The 21104-nt window shown below is 61.7% G+C and overlaps 1 protein-coding gene across 2 annotated transcripts in view; it reads right to left on the bottom strand.

The window, feature by feature from the left end:
• The window catches only part of COL6A2 (collagen type VI alpha 2 chain), a 28305-nt gene extending 8965 nt beyond the window's left edge, over positions 1-19340 (bottom strand). Inside the window, exons 1-18 of one of the 2 annotated variants that reach the window (XM_077119244.1) lie at positions 19272-19340; positions 10116-10257; positions 9240-9838; positions 8710-8730; positions 8065-8130; positions 4981-5034; positions 4850-4894; positions 4557-4583; positions 4310-4336; positions 4183-4227; positions 3421-3474; positions 2975-3037; positions 2427-2489; positions 2079-2168; positions 1297-1359; positions 918-980; positions 609-671; positions 290-352 (exon numbers count right to left, since the gene is read on the bottom strand). In XM_077119244.1, the coding sequence (XP_076975359.1) occupies positions 290-352; positions 609-671; positions 918-980; positions 1297-1359; positions 2079-2168; positions 2427-2489; positions 2975-3037; positions 3421-3474; positions 4183-4227; positions 4310-4336; positions 4557-4583; positions 4850-4894; positions 4981-5034; positions 8065-8130; positions 8710-8730; positions 9240-9838; positions 10116-10230 (1521 nt within the window). In that variant the 5' untranslated portion in view covers positions 10231-10257; positions 19272-19340. Of the gene's footprint in view, positions 1-289; positions 353-608; positions 672-917; positions 981-1296; positions 1360-2078; positions 2169-2426; positions 2490-2974; positions 3038-3420; positions 3475-4182; positions 4228-4309; positions 4337-4556; positions 4584-4849; positions 4895-4980; positions 5035-8064; positions 8131-8709; positions 8731-9239; positions 9839-10115; positions 10258-19271 lie in introns of those variants that run through there. The other variant, XM_077119246.1, reaches the window with a different exon arrangement.
• Between the last annotated feature and the right edge of the window lie 1764 nt (positions 19341-21104).

Genomic DNA, 21104 nt, shown 5'->3' with positions numbered 1-21104 from the left:
GTGGGGGGCATGGAGGAGGCAGGAAGGGAGGCGGTGTGGAGGAGGTGGGGGGAGTGGGGGGTACTGGAGACAGGAAGGTGGGGGTGGGGTGGGGTGGGGACCAGGAGATGGGGGTGGAGTTGGGGTGAGGGCTGCGCCTCAGGCCGAGGGGTGGGCGCCGCGGGCAAGGAAGGGCTGCTGGTGCGCGATGTCCAGGCCTGCCCCCAGAGGAGCCGGGGACCCGGGGGCAGCCTGCCTTGAGCCCTACCCACCCACGCTTGCCCCTCCACGGCTGCCTGGCCTGGGGTACCTTGGGGCCGGGTGGTCCAGAGTCTCCGCGGGGCCCAGCGTCGCCAGGGTCTCCCCGTGACCCCTGAGGAGGCAGAGGAAGGGGTGTCAGCACAGACGGACTCTCAGGCACCGGGTGGCGCTGGGCCCTGTTGCCCCAGATTGGGGGGGCTGAGGATCCCGTGGGCTCCCCTCCTCCATGGACCTCGTCTGCCCCGCCCTCCCCTCCTCCCTCCGCTGCCCTGGACTCAGGGGCTGCAGGGTCCCAGCTGGCTTTGGGGAGGGGCCGTGAGGTGGAGGGAAGGGGGCGGGCCCTGGATGGCCCCCATGTCAGTACTGACCTGTTTCCCTGGCTCCCCGAGAGCCCCCGACGGCCCCCTAGGGCCAGGCAGGCCGCGGTCTCCCTGGAAGAGGAGGCCTTGAGGTCAGCGCACTTGGCCGGGCACCCTGAGACCCTGTTCCCACGGCGGACAGTGCAGGACGCGCCTTGGGCAGCGCTGCCTCGGTCCCTAGCCCCCCACGAGGATCTGGGTGTGGTCACTTCACAGCCCTGAGCCTGCTGCCTGGGGCTGGCGGGGCAGTGGAGGCCAGGCCAGGGCGTGTCTTCATGCTCCCCGGGTGCCCCCCCCAGGCAAAGGCGGCCCACTTACCTTGGCTCCTTTGCTGCCCACCTCTCCGGCCAGGCCGCGGGGCCCCTCGGGGCCAGGGTCCCCCTATGGGAGGAGAGGCTCAGTGAGGGCTCAGGCCAGTGGGTGTGGGCAGGGCTGGGGGAGGTTGACCTCAGGGACCTGGGCCCAGGCTGGCGGGAGGTGGCCGGACAGCAGCGCCTGGGCCCAGCCGCGGCCCTCCTGCCTCAGTCCTGCCCCCGGCCTGGAGTGGGACCGCTGTGTCCTTCTGGACAGAAAGGCCCCAGCTCCACCCCGCTGGACCGTAGGGGGGGTGTGTCCCTCGTGACTCGGGGCCACTGGTGCCCCGTTGAGGCTGGGGTCAAGGTCCCTTAGTGGATGGCTCTCTGCTGTGGCCACTCACCTTCTCTCCTTTGGGCCCATCGTTCCCTGGGCTGCCCTTGGCTCCGGGGTCTCCTCTGCGCCCCTGGTGGGGAGGACAGTGGGTCAGTGTGTGGGGGGCCTGCCACCAGACAGGGGAGGGGGAGGGCCCCTAGGGCAGTAGGACCCCAGGGGAGGGGCAGGGCCCAAGGGAAGAGAAGGGGTCCAGGGGAGGAAGGGGGTCCAGGGACGGGGCCCAGGGGAGGAGGGGGGTCCAGGGGAGGAGGGGGTTCCAGGGAAGGGAGGGGTCCAGGAGAAGGGGCAGGTCCCCAGGGGAGGGGCGCCCCAGCGAGGATCCAGTGCTGGATCAGGCACCATGGTGGGCCCTGGGAGCCTCTGTTCTCCCCACGAGCGTCTGGCTGCGGGTTCTGGGGACCCCAAGCCTGGGGGCTCTTTCAGAAGCACCCGTGGGGTCTCTGCTGCTGCCCCAGACCCTTGCCCGGACCCACCACGGGTTCTGCCATTGCCCAAGGCAGGAGGAGACGACCAGGCTTGGCCGCAGGAGCTGCCGAACTGCCCGGGTAGGCGTGGGGCCCCCCCGGGGGACCTCACCGGGCCTGAACCCCCTTCCAGGCCTGCCCTGGGCACCCGTGGACGGCTCGGCACAGGGGTTCTGCCCCTGCTTGTGGCAGTGGGGACCTGGACCCTGTGGGGGGCCCTGGGACAGTCGGCACAGGACGCAGGAGCGGCCGTGCAGAGCGGCCAGGGGGCAGCCCCGACACCCCCACGGTACGTGTCCTCGAGGGCAGGGTGGTGGGCACTCACGGGCTCGCCTCGGGGTCCGCGGGGTCCAGGCCCACCCTTGGCCCCCTTCACACCGGGGCTTCCTGGGGATCCGTTGTTGCCTTGGTAACCCTGGGGAGGGAGGGGTGCTTCAGTCCCACTGCGGTGGGCTTGGGGGCGGGCTGCCACTCAGCACTGGGGTGGCCGAGGGGCTCCCGTTGCCCAGCAGGGAGGGGAGTGGGGGGATCAGGGCCAGCAGGACCCACAGCCTCCCCCTCCCTGACGCCCGTGGGTGCGGAGGGCGGGGGCTGGCACCCAGACCATGGCAGTCAGCGGCCCATCATCTGGGGGTGGCCCCGGCTCTGCCTGCAGACACCCCCTGGCACTTGCCTTGCTGCCTTTCGCCCCACTTTCTCCCGGGGGTCCTCGGCGTCCTGGGCGGCCCATGTCACCCTGGAAGGGTTCAGAGCTCAGATGGTGGCCCAGGTGGAACCCGGCACGGCCCTGCCCACGCTGCCAGGGCCTGTTCTGGGGGGCGGGGGGGGGCAGCGATGCCTCGCCCAGCTCCTCGTTGTCAGCCTCGGGAGGGGTCTGAGGAGCCCCATCGGGCTTGGCTGGACAGGGCCGAGCTTGCTGCCGTGGCCGGAGAGGCAGGTCCAGAGATGACGTGAGCTGGCACAGTCCCCATCTAGGGGGTCGGGCCCTCAGGGGGCTTCGAGCCCAGGCAGGTTCCTGGGGCCTGAGGGCTGTGGCGGGGTAGAGCGGAAGCTTCCCCCAGCCCCTCCGGCCGGGCCTCTCCGGCCCGGGGAGTCACTGCCGTCCTGGGAACTGTCCCCATCTTTGAGGGGTTCCAGCGCCCGGCAAAACCCCCACATCTTGGTGAATCCCTGTCCCGGCGAGCCCCCCACCTGGCGAGCGCCCCTGTCCCGGCTGTGTACCTTGGCGCCTTGGTCTCCTTGCTCCCCAGGACTGCCCGCTTCTCCGGGGTACCCATCGGGGCCCTGCCAGAGGAGGGGTGTGATGTGAGGTGGGGCTGGGCCCCGGACCGGAGCTGAGGCGCCCAAGAGCAAAGGCCTGGGGGCTGCCCGCCTGCACCGAGCCCTGGCCCTGGGTGCCCTGCTGGCCTGTGTCAGCTTCCCCTGAAGCCTCGGGCAGGGCTGGAGGAGGCGGCACCCATGCTGGGAAGCCTCCGGGTCCAGGGCCGGGGCAGGGTGGCCACACAAGCCCAGCACCTTGGTCACGGTGGGCCCGCCCCCCCCCTCCTGGGGCCCCACCCAATGGCGGGGAGGGGCTGCACCTGGGATTTGCAGCTTCCTGCCCCCCGCCCCCCATGGGCACTCTGGCCTGGCCCGAGGGTCCCCACCGGCGGGCGAGGCATACTCACCCGGGTCCCGGGGTCTCCTTTGCAGCCAGGAGGCCCGATGCGCCCCAGCTTGCCCTGTAAGGGGACAGGGCACCGTCAGTGCCCAGTGTCAGGAAGGTGTGCTCACTCCAGGTGCCACCGTGCAAGCTCAGCGCATGTGGCCATGGCACTACCCCGAGCCGTGCCACGTGGATTTCCACGACCGGACTCTCAGAGGGTCACTGGGTGGTTGCTGTTAGTGAGCATGAGCATGGGGTGTATACGTGTGTGCGAGCTGCCAGCACCCATGTGTGCGAGTGAGCTTAGAGTGCATCTGTGTGTGCAAGCTGCTGGCCCCTCATGAGTGTGACCTGCCCCCACGTCCTCCCATGAGTGTGATCTGACAACACGCCCTCCCATGCCCCCCCATGCATGTGACCTGCCCCCCTGTGTGTGTGTGCATGTGTGTTCGGGAACCACCAGGTCTGGCCCTCATCTGGGGCAGCTGAGAGATCCCCCAGGTCAGGCCTGGAGCAGATGCCGGCCCCCTGCTGCTGCCCCCTTTTCCAGTGTCCTCTGGTGTCAGCCTCAAGCCACCCAAGCGGGGGCTGTGGGCTGTGGCCTTGGCCCAGTGACCCCAGGGATGGGCTTGAGCTCGAGGAGCTTCCTGGAGCCTGGGACAGGCAGGGAACCCCGGGGACTGTCAGCATAACAGCCACTATTTCATTTTTGGGGTCATTCCTGCAAAATCAGAAATGTTGATTCTGCAGTCCGCCCCAGGCCTTGGGAGCTGGGTGCACCCACCTTCTGTCCATCGGTCCCGTTCTTGCCCGCCAGGCCGGAGGCCCCCTAGGAGGAGAGAGGCGAGGGGCCGTCAGCACCAACCACTCTGCCCCAGCCGAGGGCCTGCCCGCTGCCGCCGCCCGCTTACCTTCCGCCCGTCAGCTCCAAATTCACCCTGTGCAGAAGAGAAGTGGCCGGTGAGCGGCGCGGTCCCTGCTCCCCCGACGTGGCCGTGCTGACCCCGGGGCTTGGGTAGGGCCCTCCAGCCAACACCAAGGCCTGACTGAGGCCGGGACAGGCCCACCTCCAGCCCCGTTGGCCCGTGCAGCTGGACAGTGTCGCTGCCGGGCCGTCAGGGTCCAGGGCAGGCAGGGGGCCGCTCGGCAGAGTCTTACCTTCTCTCCTTTGAAGCCAGGGATGCCCTGCGTGAGGATGGAAGGAAAGGGGTGTCACGGGGGCCCAGCTGGGGTGGGAGCCCGAGGCCAGGGCGAGTGACACCCGGGCTCAGAGTCGTCAGCCTCAGGGAATGAGGGGCACGCGCCACCGGCGGACGCCAGGACTGGGGCAACGTTCCAAATGTCCGGGTGCTCTGCTCCCTCGGTTGCGGAGACGACCTCCACTTAGAGGCGCTGACCCTGGCGAGGGTGAGGAGGTGGGGGAGCCCTGAGCCCTCCCGCGGGTGGCTCACCTTGGGTCCTGGGAACCCGATGGGGCCCTCGATGCCTGGGTCACCCTGTGGGAAAAGAAACAGAGTCGTGTGGGAGGTGCCAGGCTGGTGCCAAGGCCGGGGGGGGGGCGGTCGGGGGGGGGCACGCTCACCTGTCGGCCCTTCTGCCCAGGCTCTCCGGGCTCGCCCATGTTGCCCTTGGCTCCCTGGAACCAGACGACAAGGAACAGCGGTAAGCCGTGGGTAAACCGAGGCAGGGCGGGGCCTGCAGTCAGGGACCTGGGTCCCCCAGGCGGCAGAGCGACACTCCGGGGTTGGGGTGCCCCCCAGGTTCACGCTGCTGCCGTGGGAACCCATCCCGGGGCGCTCAGCAGGCGCTCACCCAGCCGGGCTGCAGCCCCCCAGAACTCGCCCTACAGAATGGGACCAGGGCCGTCCCGAGGGTGGGCACGCGCGGCGCCAACTGCCCCCGCACTTGTTCTGCTCCCCGCTCCGTGCTGGGGGGACAATTCCTCCAGACCCAGAGGGAAGCAGCTGAGTGACTTAATTCTGACAGGGAAAAGCTTTCAAAAACCACATAAACACTGTGCTCCCTTGATTTAAAATGTAACTCTCAGAAACAGAACTTCACTAAATAGACCTATTTATTAATGTGCTTCAAGCTTAAGAGCAAAAGGAAGGGCAGGTGGACTGAAGAAGAGGAAACCTAAGGTCAAGGAAGACAAGCAGAGGAGGAAGAGAAGCGGGGGAGGGGGAGGGAGGAGAGGAGGGGGAGAAGGTAGTGGGGGGAGGGGGAGGGAGGAGAGGAGGGGGAGAAGGTAGTGGGGGGAGGGGGAGGGAGGAGAGGAGGGGGAGAAGGTAGTGGGGGGAGGGGGAGGGGCTGCCTGCTGGGCTCAGCCTGTGCCTCACAAGCACCTGTGAGGTGGTGAGTTCTGGTCCCAGGTCACGGAGGAAGAAGCTGCCAAACCTTCCCCAGGGAGGCAGCCTTGGAGGCAGAGGAAGTCTCCACCCCAGCTGCCGGGTGGGCACAGGTGTGCAGCTGGGGCAGGCAGAGGCTTCTGAAATGGCACTGCTGCTCTGATCCTGGGGCCCCTCATCACGTGCTTTCAGGGCTGCTGTCTCCCAGAATCTAGCCACAGCACTCCAGGACTCCCACCCACCAGGCACCTGCTGCAGCACTGCACAGGTGGCCAAAGTTGCACCCAGTGGCAAATTCGTACCCAGGCTGTGGCAGTGGCTGGCACTGCCACCAGGACGGAAGAAAGCGGAAAAGGGCTGGGGAGGGTCTGTATAGTCTGGAGACCCCCACTCTCAGGGACGCTGGTGGAGAGACCCAGTGGCCTGGGTGACTCTGACTCAAATTTACAAGAGAAGAAAACATGAAGCTACTTAGTCATGATTTTCTATGTTCATAAAAGTATTTTAAATTTTGTTTTATCAACTTGGAAGTTTCTTTTCCATCTGTTTTTTGTTGTTGTTGTTGTCACAGTTTCTGAGAGATTTCCGTTGTTGAAGTTTCTGGTACTCTGAGAATTGTGGACCAATTAATACCCCACCACTGTCAGGAAAATGCAGCAATGTAATAAACTACGTAATAAACTGCAAAAGTGAGCACTTTATATTAATTAAAAATCATAATTATTAATAGTAATTCATCTTACGTTTTATTTACTTATGCATGCATGCTTGGCTAATTTCCAGGGGTATTTTAATGACTTATTTTGATAATGAAAAGAAATTTACCTAGTTCTCTGAAAAATGTTATTTAAAAGGAAGTGGACAAATACCCTGATATATTCCAGAGTATTTTAGGCATAAAATAAATAAATATTTGCAAAGTCCCCTTGGCAGATTGGGGGAAAATGTGGAAATATTAAATTTCCCCACCTGAGGAATTCCTGATATTCACACAAGAGTGGGGACAACCAGTTCAATAGCCTGAGCCCTCCACCGTGGGGTTTGCCCCTATGAAGTTTATTCCTGAAAAGGATAGGCTAAGCCTACTCATCATTATGCCTAAGAGTCACCCCCAGAGAACCTCTTTTGTTGCTCAGATGTGACCTCTCTCTCTAAGACAACCCGGCAGGTGAACTCACTGCCCTCCCCCCTTTGGGGGACATGGCTCCCAGGGGTGTAAATCTCCCTGTCAACATGGGACGGGACTCCTGGGGTGAGCCTGACCCTATCATTGTGGAACTGAGAAAGCCTTCTTGGCCAAAAAGGGAAAATATATGAAATAAAATAAGGTTTCAGTAGCTGACAGATTTCAAAACAAGTTGAGAAGTCATTCTGGAGGCTACTCTTATGCAAGCTTCAGCCACATATTGCAGATTACCCCAGTATGCCAACCCTCAACCAAGAGTAATCCTGGAAACCCTAAAGATACCCTGGGCTCTAAGTCTCCATAGATGTCTTACTCAGTAAATGCATTTTTTCAGAAACTTAAGACCTCCAGGTTGCTCCTATGCCACATAAGCCATGAAACCCAGAGGCATGAGTCTCTCCAAGAGCTTCAACCGGGTTCATCCCTCCACCCCAGGAGGTCGATGCCCCTTTCTGGCCAGAGAAGTTGGAGTGGTCACTGTGCAGCTGTCCCTGAAGACTGAGGGAGTGGTCACATGAGAGGGAGGAGGCGTAGCTGAGAAGCCAAGGTTTAAATGCCTGGGGCTGCTGCCTCATTATATGCGCGTCTCCTTTCAGTGTCAGAAGAGCGGGAAGGAAATGCCTGAAACTGAGCTGTCACCCAGCAGCGCTGACCGCGAGGGCTGCACAGCCACACAGCTTTACCGCAACCGCGTGACAGCAAACGCCTTGTGACTGATACCCTCCAGCAGGGTACAGGTAGAGGAGTGACATAAAGCCACGCAGGAAAGTAATAATAATAACAGGTTGGGAATACAGGGGAAACGCCAACGAAACTATGCACGATAGTGGCAGTACTACCTTAGTAATCTTTCATCAATGTGGCTACTGTTAAAAAAACAGAATTACAAAAAAGGAATGATCAATTGTAACAAACTCTCCACACCAGTGCAAGTGCTACGGGTGGGAATGCGGGATTGGACACGAGATTGTCCCGTAAACCCACAATTTATCTAACAAAGAAACATTTAATTCAAAAAAAAAAGTGGGCAAAAGTTGGATTTTAGTTTTTCTGTGATCCGAGGCCCTGGGCCCAGGTAGAGTGGGCCGTAGATGCCGAGCTCAGGGTCGGGCCGGGCTGCTGGGGCACTCACCTTCTGTCCGCGGTAGCCCTTGGGGCCGGGCGGGCCGGCGATCTCCAGGCAGCTCACTTTGTAGCACTGCAAGCAGAGCAGGGCGGCCGCCGTGAGCCCACGGGGGGTACAGGCCTGGGCCGCGGCGGGGACGGGACAGGCTCAGAGAGGAAGCCAGGGCGGGAGCTGGCTGGTTTAGGTGTCCAGCTGGGGGTCTGAGCTGAAGGTCAGGGTGGGGGAGGGCCGGGGCAGGGGAGGATCTTGGCCCCGCCCGGGGAACTTGAGGAACCCGCATCCGACTTAGAAAGGTGGGCCCAGACCCTGCACCTGGCCTTGCAGCACCCCCAAGCTGGGTCCTCTGGGGGAGCCATGAGGCTGAGGGGGCCGGAACCCAGGTGAGGAGGCCGTGCCTACAGGGTCCTGGGTGCGGTCAGGGGGGCTGCTTTGTAGGACGCGAGCTGGGGAGACCACCAGTCTGGAGGTGACTCCCTAAGGCCTGAACCCAGGGGTCTTGGGCAGCAGGGATTGGCTGAGGCCCTTTGTCCAGTCACTGGTGTCTTGGGACCCACTCAGGACTGACACCCCCAGGCCCTAGGCACGGCAGGCGCCGAGCAGGGTGGCAGTGTCCAGCATTTGCATCCGTGCCCAGCCCACAGGGTCACTTACCTCCCCGTAGGCTTCGTGTTTCTGCGGAAAGACCGAGGGGTGCTGGTCAGAGCCGTTGGCGGGGCCTCCTGCCCTCACCCCGGGCACCCCCTTCCTGCCCCCACCCTGCTCTCCTCCCTGTACCCCTCAGAGCCCTCCTCCCCCTGCCCCTCCCCCAGGGCCCTCCTTCCTTCCCCCCAAAAAGTTCCTCCCCTCTACCCCCAGAGCCCTCCCCCTCCCCCCCAGGGCCCTCTTCCCCTTCCCCCTCCCCTCGAGGGCCCTCTTCCCCCCCCCAGGGCCCCCCCTCCCCCCCAGGGCCCTCTTCCCCTCCCCCCCAGGGCCCTCCCCCTCCCCCCAGGGCCCTCTTCCCCTCTCCCCCAGGGCCCTCTTCCCCCTCCCCCCAGGCCCCCCTCCCCCCGGGCCCTCTTCCCCCTCCCCACCAGGGCCGTCCCCCTCCCCCCGAGGGCCCTCTTCCCCTCCCCCCCGAGGGCCCTCCTCCCCCTCCCCCCCAAGGCCCTCCCCCTCCCCCAGGGCCCTCCCCCCACACCCACCATGACCCTGATGATGCGGTTGATGGTGTCCTGGTCGATGTCGGTGGAGCCGGGCCTCATGGTGGCGTAGCTGCTGCGGTAGAGCTCCAGTGGCGTCGAGGCGATGTCACGCAGGCCCTGCTCGTTGAGGTTGAGGTTGGGGGCCACAGCGAAGAGCCGCACGCCCTCCTCACGGGCCCGCTCGGCCTGCAGCTTGATGCCCCCGCACGGGCTGCCCGTGACGTGGCCGTCGGTGATGACCACGGCGAAGTGGACGGCGCCCTTGGCCCCGTGGCGCCGCAGCTCCTGCGTCATGTTGCCCAGCGCGCAGTCAGTGAAGGTGCCCCTGCGGAAGGAGCGGATGCCCTGCAGGCTCTTGGTGAAGGAGGCGCGGTCGCTGCCTGGGGGGCTGAACACCTCCACCTGGTCTGAGAAGTGCAGGCCGCCGTAGCGCCAGCTCAGGGCCACCTGGTCCAGGTAGAGCTCGTTCTGCAGCTGGCTGATGAGCTGCGGCACGAACTGCTGCATGTGGTAGAGCAGGCTGTCGGTGGGCGACTGCATGGCCACGCTCTCCGAGGTGTCCAGGACGAAGTACACATGCACCGGGCAGTCGGCCTTCTCTGGAGGACACGGGGCGCGGTCACTGCTGGCTGCGGGGACCTGAGGTGCGGTCACTCCCGGCTGGGGGGACCTGGGCTTCTCAGGGGACCCAGGCGCAGTCACTCCTGGCTGGGGGGACCCGGGGCGCGGTCACTGCCGGCTGGGGGAACCTGGACTTCTCGGGGGAGCTGGGGCGCAGTTCCTCCTAGCCAGGGGAGCTGGGGGTCGGCACACACCACTGACCGGCCCCACCGCCTTGTCCTGGGCCCTCCCTGCCCCCCTCCCCTGCCTCCCGACCTGGGCAGGTGCTGCTCCTTTCGCCGGTGCTGGGTGCCAGGGCGCTCTGCTGCTGGGCGTGGAGGGTCCCCAGCAGCCCGCAGAGCAGGAGCACGGAGCAGGGTCCTCGGGGCATGGCGGCGGCTGCGCGCCCTGACAGCTCCTGCAATGAGGGGGCATTGCAGACAGGCTCCCACTCAGGGGGGGTTGGGTTTCTGTCCTGAGGGGTGGGGGCCGTGGTGGGCAGGGCCCACATGGTGTCGGAGCCCGCTGAGTGTGGGGGCCCGCGTGGAGATGGGGGGCCTTGGTACGCCCAGTTGGGCTTGCGCTACCCGGGCTCGTGGGGCTCAGCTGGGGACAGGCCCACACAGTCACCGCGCCCGCCCAGGGTGCACGTGGCCATGCTGCCCTCAGCATCCCAGGCCATCCCTGCTTGACTCAGAGGCCGCTGAGCTGGCAGGGGGACCTGTGGGATGAAGGGACAGCTGTCCCAGGACCCTGGACAGGGGGTGGGCCCAAGGAGAGACACACCGTCGGGCTGGGGAGGGCCTGCTGGGTCGGGGCAGCAGATGAGGGGTGGGTGCCAGGAGAGCCGGGGGGCAGAGTGTCTCCACTTCCACAGGGTCGTCACCCTGCTGGTCGGGAGGTGGTGGGGGGCTACTTCCAGTTTAAGAAGGGGGGGTTGGTCCTGACATTTGGAGTGAGTGCAGCACGGTCTCTGCCCCATGGGACAAGGGCAGTGGGCAGGTGAGAGGCGGTGGCCACAGAGGTGAAGAGGCTGTGACCTCACAGGCCAGTTGCTCTAGTACAAGTGAGCTCAGGTGGGAGCATGGGGAATCCAGGAGGGCTTCCTGTAGGAGGTGACACGTACTAGCCTGAGTAGGGGAGTGCAAGCTTGAGGCCAAGGGGATGCACGCGCCTAACAAGGCTGGGCGGCCAAGGGGAGGTGGTGTGGGGAGACAGGGTGGGGGGCCATGGGAGGTGGGTGAGGAGCAGGCCACACACCCAGAGGGGTCCAGAAGGGAAAACGAAGTCAGAGCTGAGAGGTCCGCCGAGCCACCCACTGCAGAGGACTGCCCGTGTGGGAGAAGGGCCGGGGTCTGGGAGTGTGGGTGGCTGTGGGGACAGGGATGGGGTCTGGGATGGGGTTGCAGCGCCACCCTGCACCACTCGGAGCCCTGGGCCAACTCGCGTGCTGCAGGGGGGAGAGGAGGGTGGGTAACACACTACATCACATGCACCACACACACACACACAACATATGACAGATACCACACACACACGACACAGACATGCACACAGCAATACACAGACACCACAGCACCTGCACACATCGTGAGCACACCCCCAACACTGCAGCACACATATGCATAGCACACACCACATGCACGTACACACATGCACACACACACAGGTACACACCACGCACACATGTGCACACACCACGCACACCGCACACACACCACGCACACCATGCACACACCAAGCACACCGCACACACACTGCTCACATACACACATGCACACACGCGCACACCACGCAGTGGCTGCTCGCCCTCCTGCCCATGTGGGTTCTCCCGTGGGGAGGGGCACCCAGAGGAAGGGGTGAGGGGCGGGTGTGCGCGCCGGCAGGGAGGTGGCACAGAAGCGAGGACAGGGAGGAGACCCTGGACATGCATGCAGGACACAATGGACAGGCGGGTGGGAAGCGGCCCCGAGACTCGGGACTTGAGGGAGCTGTGGGTGCCTGCAAGGCTGGGGGGGCTGGTCTTGGATGGATGGAACGGTTCCAGAACCCTCCACGCAGGGAGGACTAGCCTCGCCACAGTGTTCTGGGAGCATGCCCAGGGGGCACCCGCTCTCCCCGCATCCCCCACACCTCCATGCCCCCGGCGACTCCTGGGCCCGCCATGCCCCCCACGCCCCTACACTCCCTGTGCCCTCCACGCCCCCATGCCCCGGCTCTCCCCACACTGCACGCAGCACAGCTGGGCATGGCCCTGCCCAGCCTTCTCCCGGCGGACCCCACGGGATGCCCGCGACACGTGTGGACACCCTCGTGCAGCCTTGGGGTGCCATCTCGGAGGCACCTGGGTGCAGACCCTTCAACCACCCACGGCCCCAACCAGGTCTCGCCCTGCATTGTGGGACAGAGTCCGTCGGATTGCCAGGACCGCCCCCAGCCCCCAGCCCAGCCCACGGCGGTTGCAACAGCAAGGCGGGCTGTTTTGGGGACATTTGTTACACAGCAGTCATGACTGACAGGCCTCACAGGCCCGGGGTGGGGGGGTCCCGGGCTCCCTCCCCCCCAGGACCCCATCAGGCCCCGCTTCTCCCCCTTGCTCCCCACGCCAGCTGCTGGCTGCATGTGCAGCCCCCGCACCCTGCAAGGCCACTGGGGCAGTCGCCTGTCTTTGCCAACCAGGAGGCAGTGGGCGTGGCCAGGCAGAAGCCCCTGCAGGACTGGACATCCTAGCTGCCCCGGCTGTGTGCTGTCCCCAGCTGCCTGCGGGGTCACGCTCCTGCACTGTGGCTGGTGCGCAGGACGATGCCCCAGAGGGACAGGCCATGGGCAAGGCCCACTCAGCCCTTGGGGAGGCGCCCGCATGTGGCCATTGGGGTCCCGGGAGGAGCCGCATCTGCTGGTGCGCCTGGCGGTCTCCGGGAGCCTGTCCCTCCTGCAGGGCCCCCAGCTGCCCCGAGGCCCCCAGCTGCCCCGAGCCCCCTCCCCACCCCGCCAGGCGCTGCCTCGCAGACCCCGCACTCCTGGCACGTCCTGTCTTGGTTTTAGTTTCTGGCTGTGTCCGTTTTTGACGTGATCCCAGAGCATCACCAAAAGTAAACCGGTGAAGCGGCTGGCTTCCTTTTCCCAAATGTCACCCAGAAAAGTAATAAAACACCACAACCAGGTCCTTACTACATCATTTGGAAATCATTAGCATGCCTGATGAACATTTGTTCAGTATAAATGAGCAGTTAAGATATAAATGATTTACACATGCTGTGACTTACCTGTGGATTCATTACAAAGTTGCCTAGTCACCGTGAGTGGCCACGTTTTCATATATGCATTCACACGTACATAAATATTGTAATACAAAATAAGTACAAGATGGTGTTGGAGCATTCCAAACCACAGAGATAAGACTTCCAAGTGTTGGTGAAGGAGTAATAGTACTGGGCTCCTCAATTAATGGCCCTTTTATTTGGGGGAACCAGACATTTTTTCCCCTCTCATCTCCATTTAACGTTTTCTCTCCTGTTTAGAAGAGACACGTGTTCTTCCTTCACTGCCCTTCACAGGATCAAATGCTGCTTCCCTGCCGTAGGTGCAGGGGAGAGAAGCGCTGGCCCTGACAGCCGAGCGCCGGCACTGCCGTGAGACCAGCACTCCGTCCCGCCCGCACTGCCCACTGCACGGCACTTCAGCCCAGGTCCAGATGAGTCCTGCCACTGGGACCCTTACTTCGTTCAGGGAACAGAAGAAATTCTGTGATTTTAATTTTCTGTACTCAACTGGGAGAATGACTGGATCCAACCCAAGTATGTGCTGAATTATTTAAGATTTGATCTTAAAAATGGAAATTTCTAAAATCATCTGGCCCAAGAGATTCTCCTGTAGCACAGAGTTCAGGGTTCCTTATTTTGTACGTATTAGAGACCAAACACTGTGGAAGGTTAGAATCCATCAGGAACTTTTGCATTATTTTTTTCTGCTCACGAACGTCTTTGAAATTTAACTTCAGTCAAATGGTTGTTAAAATTACTTTTCTGTGAAAACATAGAAATAGCAATGTTTTGATTTTATATAGTCAAAAATTCTCAGATTATTGGTAAAAATAATTTGAAAACAAATTTCTGGGTAATAAAGGTCAGAACTCAGTACATATGGTGTAACTACTACATGTTTTAATATTTAATTGACATTTATGCGGCATTGTTGTTGGTTTTTTTGGCTATATTCCAATCGATTGAAACAGTGGTGGGATTGTGTCAGTGTAAACGGGTGCTAATGGGTAATGGAAATAATCTGAGAGTGTAGAGTACAGAATGTTAGTAATTAGGTTGTGTGTTTACATCTGGATTAAAAAATTTTAAACAATCATTTACAAATGCATTGTCCTTTACTTTGAAGAATATTACTTTGAAGAATATAAACAGTTATATTCAATTATACAAATCAGCAATCTCTTATTATGGTGAGAGACTTGTTCTGTTGAAAAGTTTTGCTGTAGTGTGGGAAAATGTAAAGTTTTTTCACAGTTTCTATCAAAAACAAAATAGGAAAAAGCTAAACCTACACTTAGGGGAAAACATATAGCTTAAGTGTTTTTGGTTTTTAAATAAGAAGTTAGTGTAAATGAATCACACGTGTTAGTTCAAGAAACTGGGGCAGGATGCAGGGGGACTAACAAAATGAATTACAGGAAATCAAGGGGCATAAAATAATTTTAAAAATCTTTAAAAATTAATTTAAAAATACCCACAGTAGAATAATAAATATATCTGAATTGGTTCTGTGAGAAATCCAATAAAATAGAAACATGTTTAACAAGTTTACTCAAAGACTAAAAAATGAGGCAAAACACAAAAATAAATACTCAAATTTAGGAAGGAGAAAAACAAAATGATGACAGATGAGGAAGGGATTTCTTAAAAAGACAAACCAAGCCTAACGCTTATGCTAATGCATGTGAAAGGGGGTGTTCGTGGGGGGGGGGAAGGAAGTGGCCACCCTGAGGGGGAGGGACCACCCCGCGGCCCGGGCCAGGCTCAGGTGGCTTCTTCCAGCTGTCCAGGACAGACCCTTCCATGCTCTTTGACTTGTTTCAGAGCCCGAAAAGATAAACTTATTTTCACTTGATTTTCAATTCTGGCATAACTGTGAAATCAAAACCTGATAACAATTAATCCCTAAAAGGAGCTCTGCAGATAAACCTCAGTTTTGAATGTAGGTGCCAAAATCTTAAATGATGTTAGAAAGTCAAATGCACTGGCGAACTGAGGCCAAGTGAGTGAAAAATCCGCCACATTGACTGACTTTCATGCACACGTGTAAGCCACACTCACATAAAGAGAGAATCCCCCGGTACATGGGGTCAACAATTCCATCCTGACCAAAAGGGGGAAAAGAAGGGTAACTAATAAATTATCAGTGACTGAGAGTTCAAATAGAGTCAAGAGGCTACTCTGGAGGTCACTCTTACACAAGCTTCAGTTAGACCTTGCTACCTATCGTAACCTGCCAGCCCCCAACCAGGACCATTCCAGCCAATCCTAAAGAACACCTAGGGCAATATATAAGATTCCACAAGGGTTCCAGGCTCTAGGGTAACTTTCCAGAAACCTACAACCTCCAGATGGGTCCCTGGACCAGATAAGTCCTGAAACCTATCCCAGCCTCTCCAGAACGTCAGATGGTTCCATCTCCCTACCCCATATTAGTGACAGCCCCTTCCAACATGAAAAAGTTAGAATGGGCACAGCCCAACACCCCTAAAGAGTGGGAGAAAGATCAGAGGTGATGATGGAGTTACACAGAGAAGGCTGAGTTTAACATACGAGTATGACTGCTGAATCAGTGTATTGACATTTCTTTTAGTCTCCGCTACCTTAGAGCTGTTAGAAGAAAAAACCTAAAACTGTGGAATTGTAAACCATACCAAACTCTGAAATCTGTTCTACAACTAACTGCTGTACTGTGCTTTGAAATTTATTGTTTTTGTTGCTTTTTCACAAAAAAGAAAAAAGTGATTTAATGAAAAAAATTAATCAAAAAAAGAGAGAGGTTCACTGACTCCTCCTTGGTCCCCACTGGGCACAGCTGACGAAAACCGAAGGCGGCCCCGGAAAACCGACTGGGGAGCAGGGTGGAGGCCGGACGGGCAGGGGGGGATCAGGGTGGACGAGCGCGCAGAACTGGGGGGAGCTGACGGCCCCGCCCACCCTCCCCAGCCTGGCCTGGGCGGCCACAACCCTCCAGGGGCGCAGGCCGGTGGCTGGACAAATGGTCCCCAGGCCTGGATGCCCCCCCAGCCCCGATGCCCCCACCAGGCACGACCAGGATGTCACATCTCTGGGAGGGGGAGGCTCCCGGTCAGTGGAACGTGGACGCAAGGACAGTCACGACAAGCACCCTGGGCCACCAGCGCAGGACAGGGAGGGGAGGGTGGCAGGGGCTGACCGTGAAGGGGGTGCTTGGCTGAGGTCTGGCCATGCTTGTGGGGTGCTGTCCCTTACCTCCTAGATTGGAGTGAGAAAGTCTACAAATTATCTTAACAAAGCAAATACTCTAAATTAAGTTCTAGTCTAGGTTGGTGGCTTCTGTCTCGGAGGCGTGGCCTTTAGAAGATTTCTTAAGCCTGGAACCACAAGGCTCTTGGGGAAGCAGGGGCAAGAGGGAGCAGCAGGGGGCGGTGGACAGGCCCTCCTTCCCTGCTGGGTGCTGTGCCACCAGTGCACGTCACCGCACCTCTCTGGGCTCAGTCTCCCTCTCCCGTAAACTGGAGTGACACCCGCCTCACTGGGTGCCCTGCAGATTAATTAGATACGCTGTCTGTGGGGCACCTGGAGTTCTCGAAGAAGGGGCTACATAAATACAAAATATCGATTAAAGGTGGCTAATCTATGAAAGAAAAGCTTTACTGTGCCAAGAACCAAAGATGTAAAACAAACCGACAACCAGGTCCTATTTATGCATCCATGAAATTGGCAGAAAAAGGAAACAGAGAAAAAAGATGATACTTTTAGCGAAAGGCCAGGGCCCTTTGCCCTTGGGGAGTGAAGTTAAATCGCAGCCCCTTCCCAGGTGGGCTTGAGCGCTGCAGGTTTTCCCAAACCCGTGCCCCTGCCCTGTGCCCACCGTCCCGGGACCCCGGCTGCCACTCTCCATGCCCTGCGGCCACCGCGGGTCTGGGGTGGGAGGCTGGTGCTCACCGGTGGAGGACGCAGCTTCATGGTTTGGTCCAACCCCGACGTGCCCCCAGGACCCGCCAAAAGCATCTCCCTGAGACCCCACTGCTCCGCCGGGTGCCACGGCAGCCCCCTGCCCGCGACCGGTCACCCCAGGGAAGCGGCCAGGGCAGGGAGCGGCGCCAGGGGTCATCGACCCTCTCTGGTTCTCTTAATTATGAGCCGCTCCCCAGCATCAGCAGCTGCAAGGAGGGCCTACCTGACATGGAAAGCAATGAACTTCGGACCTGCCTGCACCCTGGGGCCGCCGAGGCAGAAGTCAGTTGCAAACGGGCTGAGTTGGAGGATCGCAGTAGGTGAGGTGCCGGGAACGGGCGAAGCGGCAGAGGGAGGGACCTTGTTCGGGGAGGGGGCGCCTGTGGCTGGGACAGAGGTGGTCGCACAACGCTGTGAAAGCATTAAACCCCATGAACTGTTCACTTTAAAAATGGTCCGTTTTTAGTTCTGTGAGTTCTGCCTCAATTGAAAAAAAACAACCAAACGGGCCCATGCACAGGGCCGCACCTGGCCACAGCCAGCGCCTCAGATTGGGGCGGGAGGGCTAAGCCTGACGTTATCTCCGAGACCTCGAGGCCCCGCCCAGTATGGGGGCCCCACCCTGCTGTTCCTGGCACCCCACGGTGGCCCCGTGGGCTGGAGCGCAGTGCCCGGGGACAGGAGCCTGCGGCCGCCCGAGCCCCACTTTCCTCACCCCGGCCGTGCCTGCTGCATCTCCTGCACACACCTGAAGCCCCCCCAGCCAGGGCAGGGCCAAGAGCTGAGTGCCCCTGACAAGGGTCATGCCTGGGCCTGCGCCCGCCGGACACCCAGCAGCGAGGACCCAAAGCACGGGCAGCTGCCTGGGGCCCAGTCTTATGCTCTGGCCAGGAGACTGGGGTTCCGCTCTGCCCAGGGGGCCCAGAGGCCCAGGCCCCCCCGGCCTCACTCTCCTGCAGCCCCCCTACAGGTCAAATGACCCTCTGCTTTGTGGCCTTTGTAAAGAGAGGTGGGGAGCGAGTCCCAAGGCCTTTTCCTTAAGCCATTTTAAAACATAAATGCAAGATGGCAGCCGGCCAGCATTCCTTTATTGCAACAGGAAAGAAAAAGAAACAGAATTTGTGGCTGTCCGAGATCCCTTTCTGTGGATTAACTTAAAAATGACTGATCATGTCTTTGGGGAGGCTCATGGAGACGCGGGGCATGGGACCAGGGCCTGAGGTTCCCCAGCCCGCCCGGCGCCCACCCGAGCTGGCAGGTGAGCCTGCAGGGTGCCCGCTCCTCCTGAGCCCTTCCAGCCCTGCCCACCCCGGTATTTGTGGTGGGCACAGCACCACGTGACCCTGTGCAGCTCAGCCCTTCGCAGACCCCTGCTGGTGCTGGCCCCCGGGGACAGCCCTGGGTCAGTGGGTCAGTGTGCAGGGGGGTGGGGGTGGGGATTCAGGCCCAGCAGGTGAGTCTTGGCCAGGGGCTATCATGCTACGTGTCCCTGGGAGACCCCAGGACCCCCCATCCCCGGTGGCTCGTTCCCATCCTGAGTGGCTTTATGGGGTGGGTATGCCCCATGGCCTGAGCCTGGGAGGGCGGGGGTGTGACATCAGGGACCCTGCTGCCCACTGTGCGGGGCAGCCAGTCTGTCCTGGAGCTCATCCTGGCCCCAGCGCCTGTTTCCGGCCAGGGGAGGGCTGCCCCTGCTCACCCCCACCGTCGGGGGCCAGCCCTCGCTGGAGACTGCACCCAGATCCAAGTGAGAGTGCGGGGCGGGGTGGGGAGGGGAGCTCAGGTTCTCCAGGCCAGAGAGAAAACCAAATGTCCCAAGAAGGGACCACAGGACTGACAGGGTGGCGCGGAGGTGGCCAGGGGGTGGCCCGGTGGGGTGGGGGTGGGGGTACAGAGAGCCCGAGAGCTGCCAGCCCTTAGCTCTGCACACAGAGCACAGATGAGGCCTCCCCCCGCCCCACTCTGCCCAAGGAGGGGTGGGGGGCAGCTGGTCGGCCACACGCTGTTAAGCGGGCCCAGCTGCGCGGGCGTTTGGGGTGCAGAGAGGGCCGAGCGTTCAACTTGGGGCCACCAATGCGGGTGCGGCCGCTGGGCCCTCTTGGGGGCTGTGCCCTGGGGGGAGGCCCGGCCCGCGGCTGCAGCTTCCTGGGGTCCCCTCCGCAGTCCCTGTGAAGCGGCCCTGGGGCCCTGGGCGGGGCCGGGCGGCCAGCGGGGCCGGGACTGGGCTTACCTGGCCGGGAGCGCGGCGTCGGGCGCCCTCGCAGCTGTGTCCGCAGAGGTCCGGGTGCCGCGGGCCCGAGCGCGCTGTGGAGGCCGGAGGAGGGGACCGCGGGCGGGGCCGCCCCCTTTATCCCCGCCGCCCGCCGCGGCGCGCCCCGACAGCGCGGCCACCGGGAGGCGCTGCGGCCCCGCGGGTGCTCCGGGGCCGGGGGCCGGGAGCCCGGGGCTCGGCCGGACGGTGCGGGAGGGGGCAGCGGGTGCGCCGGCGGGAGCTGGGCCGGAAGGGGGGACCGCAGGACGGGGGTGGGCGGTGGGGCCAGGCGGGAACGAGCGGCAGGAGGAGACGGGCGGGGGCAAGCGGACCGGCGGTCACCCCGCCGCGAAATAGTTGCGGGCGAAGTCAGCGCCCCCAGCCTCCGCCCGCGCTCCCCACCCAGCCGGCACGGCCCGTCCCCGCCCACTTCCCGGCAACCTGGCCTAGTCTACCGCGGGGGTCTCAGGGCAGTCGGGCCGCGCCCCGCGCCTCGGTGGGAACTTCCCGTGGGCCGGCGCAGGTACTGTCACCTTCTCAGGGGCGCGGCCCGAGCCCCAGCCCCAGACCCCGCTCCGCCTCCTGCTTCATGCCCCACCCCCTAGCCCAGGGCGTCCCCTACCCCCAGTGCCTGGGGTCAGCTGGGAAAGAGGAAGGGCAGCCTGTCCTGGCCCCAGCACTCACAGCGGTCTCTTAGCACCGGCCCTGGGGGCCACCACGTGCCCCCAGCCCCCCAGCTGAGTCTGCACCCCACAGCAGCTGGGAGCCCCACTCCCCACCCTGGGGTGTCAGCTTGGGCAACACCAGAGCTGCTCCTTGAGGTGGGGTGCAGGCAGGGGTGTGGGGTCCGCCAGGAGTGAGGGAGACGTTGTCTGCTCATGCAGGGTCTGGTGCCGTCACTGTGCAGGGACACAGGCACCCACGGCCGCACGTGGGCCCCGCGAGACAGACCACGTCTCCCTTGTTGTGGGGGAAACGAGGCCACAGAGCTGAGGGGTGGCCCCCAGACCACGCAGCCAGCTGGTGGAGCCCGGTGTGGCCTCTGTGTCACCGGAGGCCCAAGCACAAGGACCCGCTGCGTGCAGGATAAGCCTGGCAGGAGGGGCTGGCCAGGAAGTCGGGGCCCAGCACCCTGTGGACGTCAGGGGTGCCACAACCCCGAGAACTGCCCTCCAGATTCAAGCCAGGGTCCATCCCACTCTTGGCTGTGGGGCCTGGGGATGGTTTGTGGGGGCGAGTGTGGGCGTGGGACTGAACTCAGTCCATCTTCCCAGTATGGCCAGAGCTGTCCCCGCCGCTCCTGGAACCCGCATCTTGGGGCGGCTGTGGGCCTCCCTCCCTTGCGTTGCCAGTGAGGTGTAGGCCTCGAGCTGCGGAACCAGTTCTGAGGCGGCAGGTGGGCTCGGGTCTGGCCTGGCCCCCCACCCTGACCAGGCAATGTCCACGCAGGAGGGGCACGCAGGGCATCCACCCAGCCCTCCCAGGTGGGGCTGCAGGACCTGGGGTTCGGGCTTCCTGGCAGGGTGACCATCACCCCAAGTACTGCCCCTCACCGGGTACCTGCCCTGGTGTCCAAGGGCACGTGACGCTGGGCCGCTCTCGGCTGCTGCGGGACACAGTGCCAGGTGAGCGTGGCCCAGGGAGGTGCTGCGCTCCGTTGCAAAAAGACCTTCTGCGTTTGGGCTGGGAGCGCCCTTTGCACTTCTGCTCACATGGTCTGGGGCTGAGGGAGGGCCTGGAGGTTCCCTGTGGGAAGGCTCCCCCCCACCTGCCACACCCCAACATCCCACCTCCCCCCACCCCCCTTCCTCC

The sequence above is a fragment of the Tamandua tetradactyla genome, chromosome 10, assembly GCF_023851605.1.
Source record: "Tamandua tetradactyla isolate mTamTet1 chromosome 10, mTamTet1.pri, whole genome shotgun sequence".
NCBI classification, from domain to species: Eukaryota; Metazoa; Chordata; class Mammalia; order Pilosa; family Myrmecophagidae; genus Tamandua; species Tamandua tetradactyla.
This window is presented reverse-complemented; position numbering and strand designations above follow the sequence as displayed.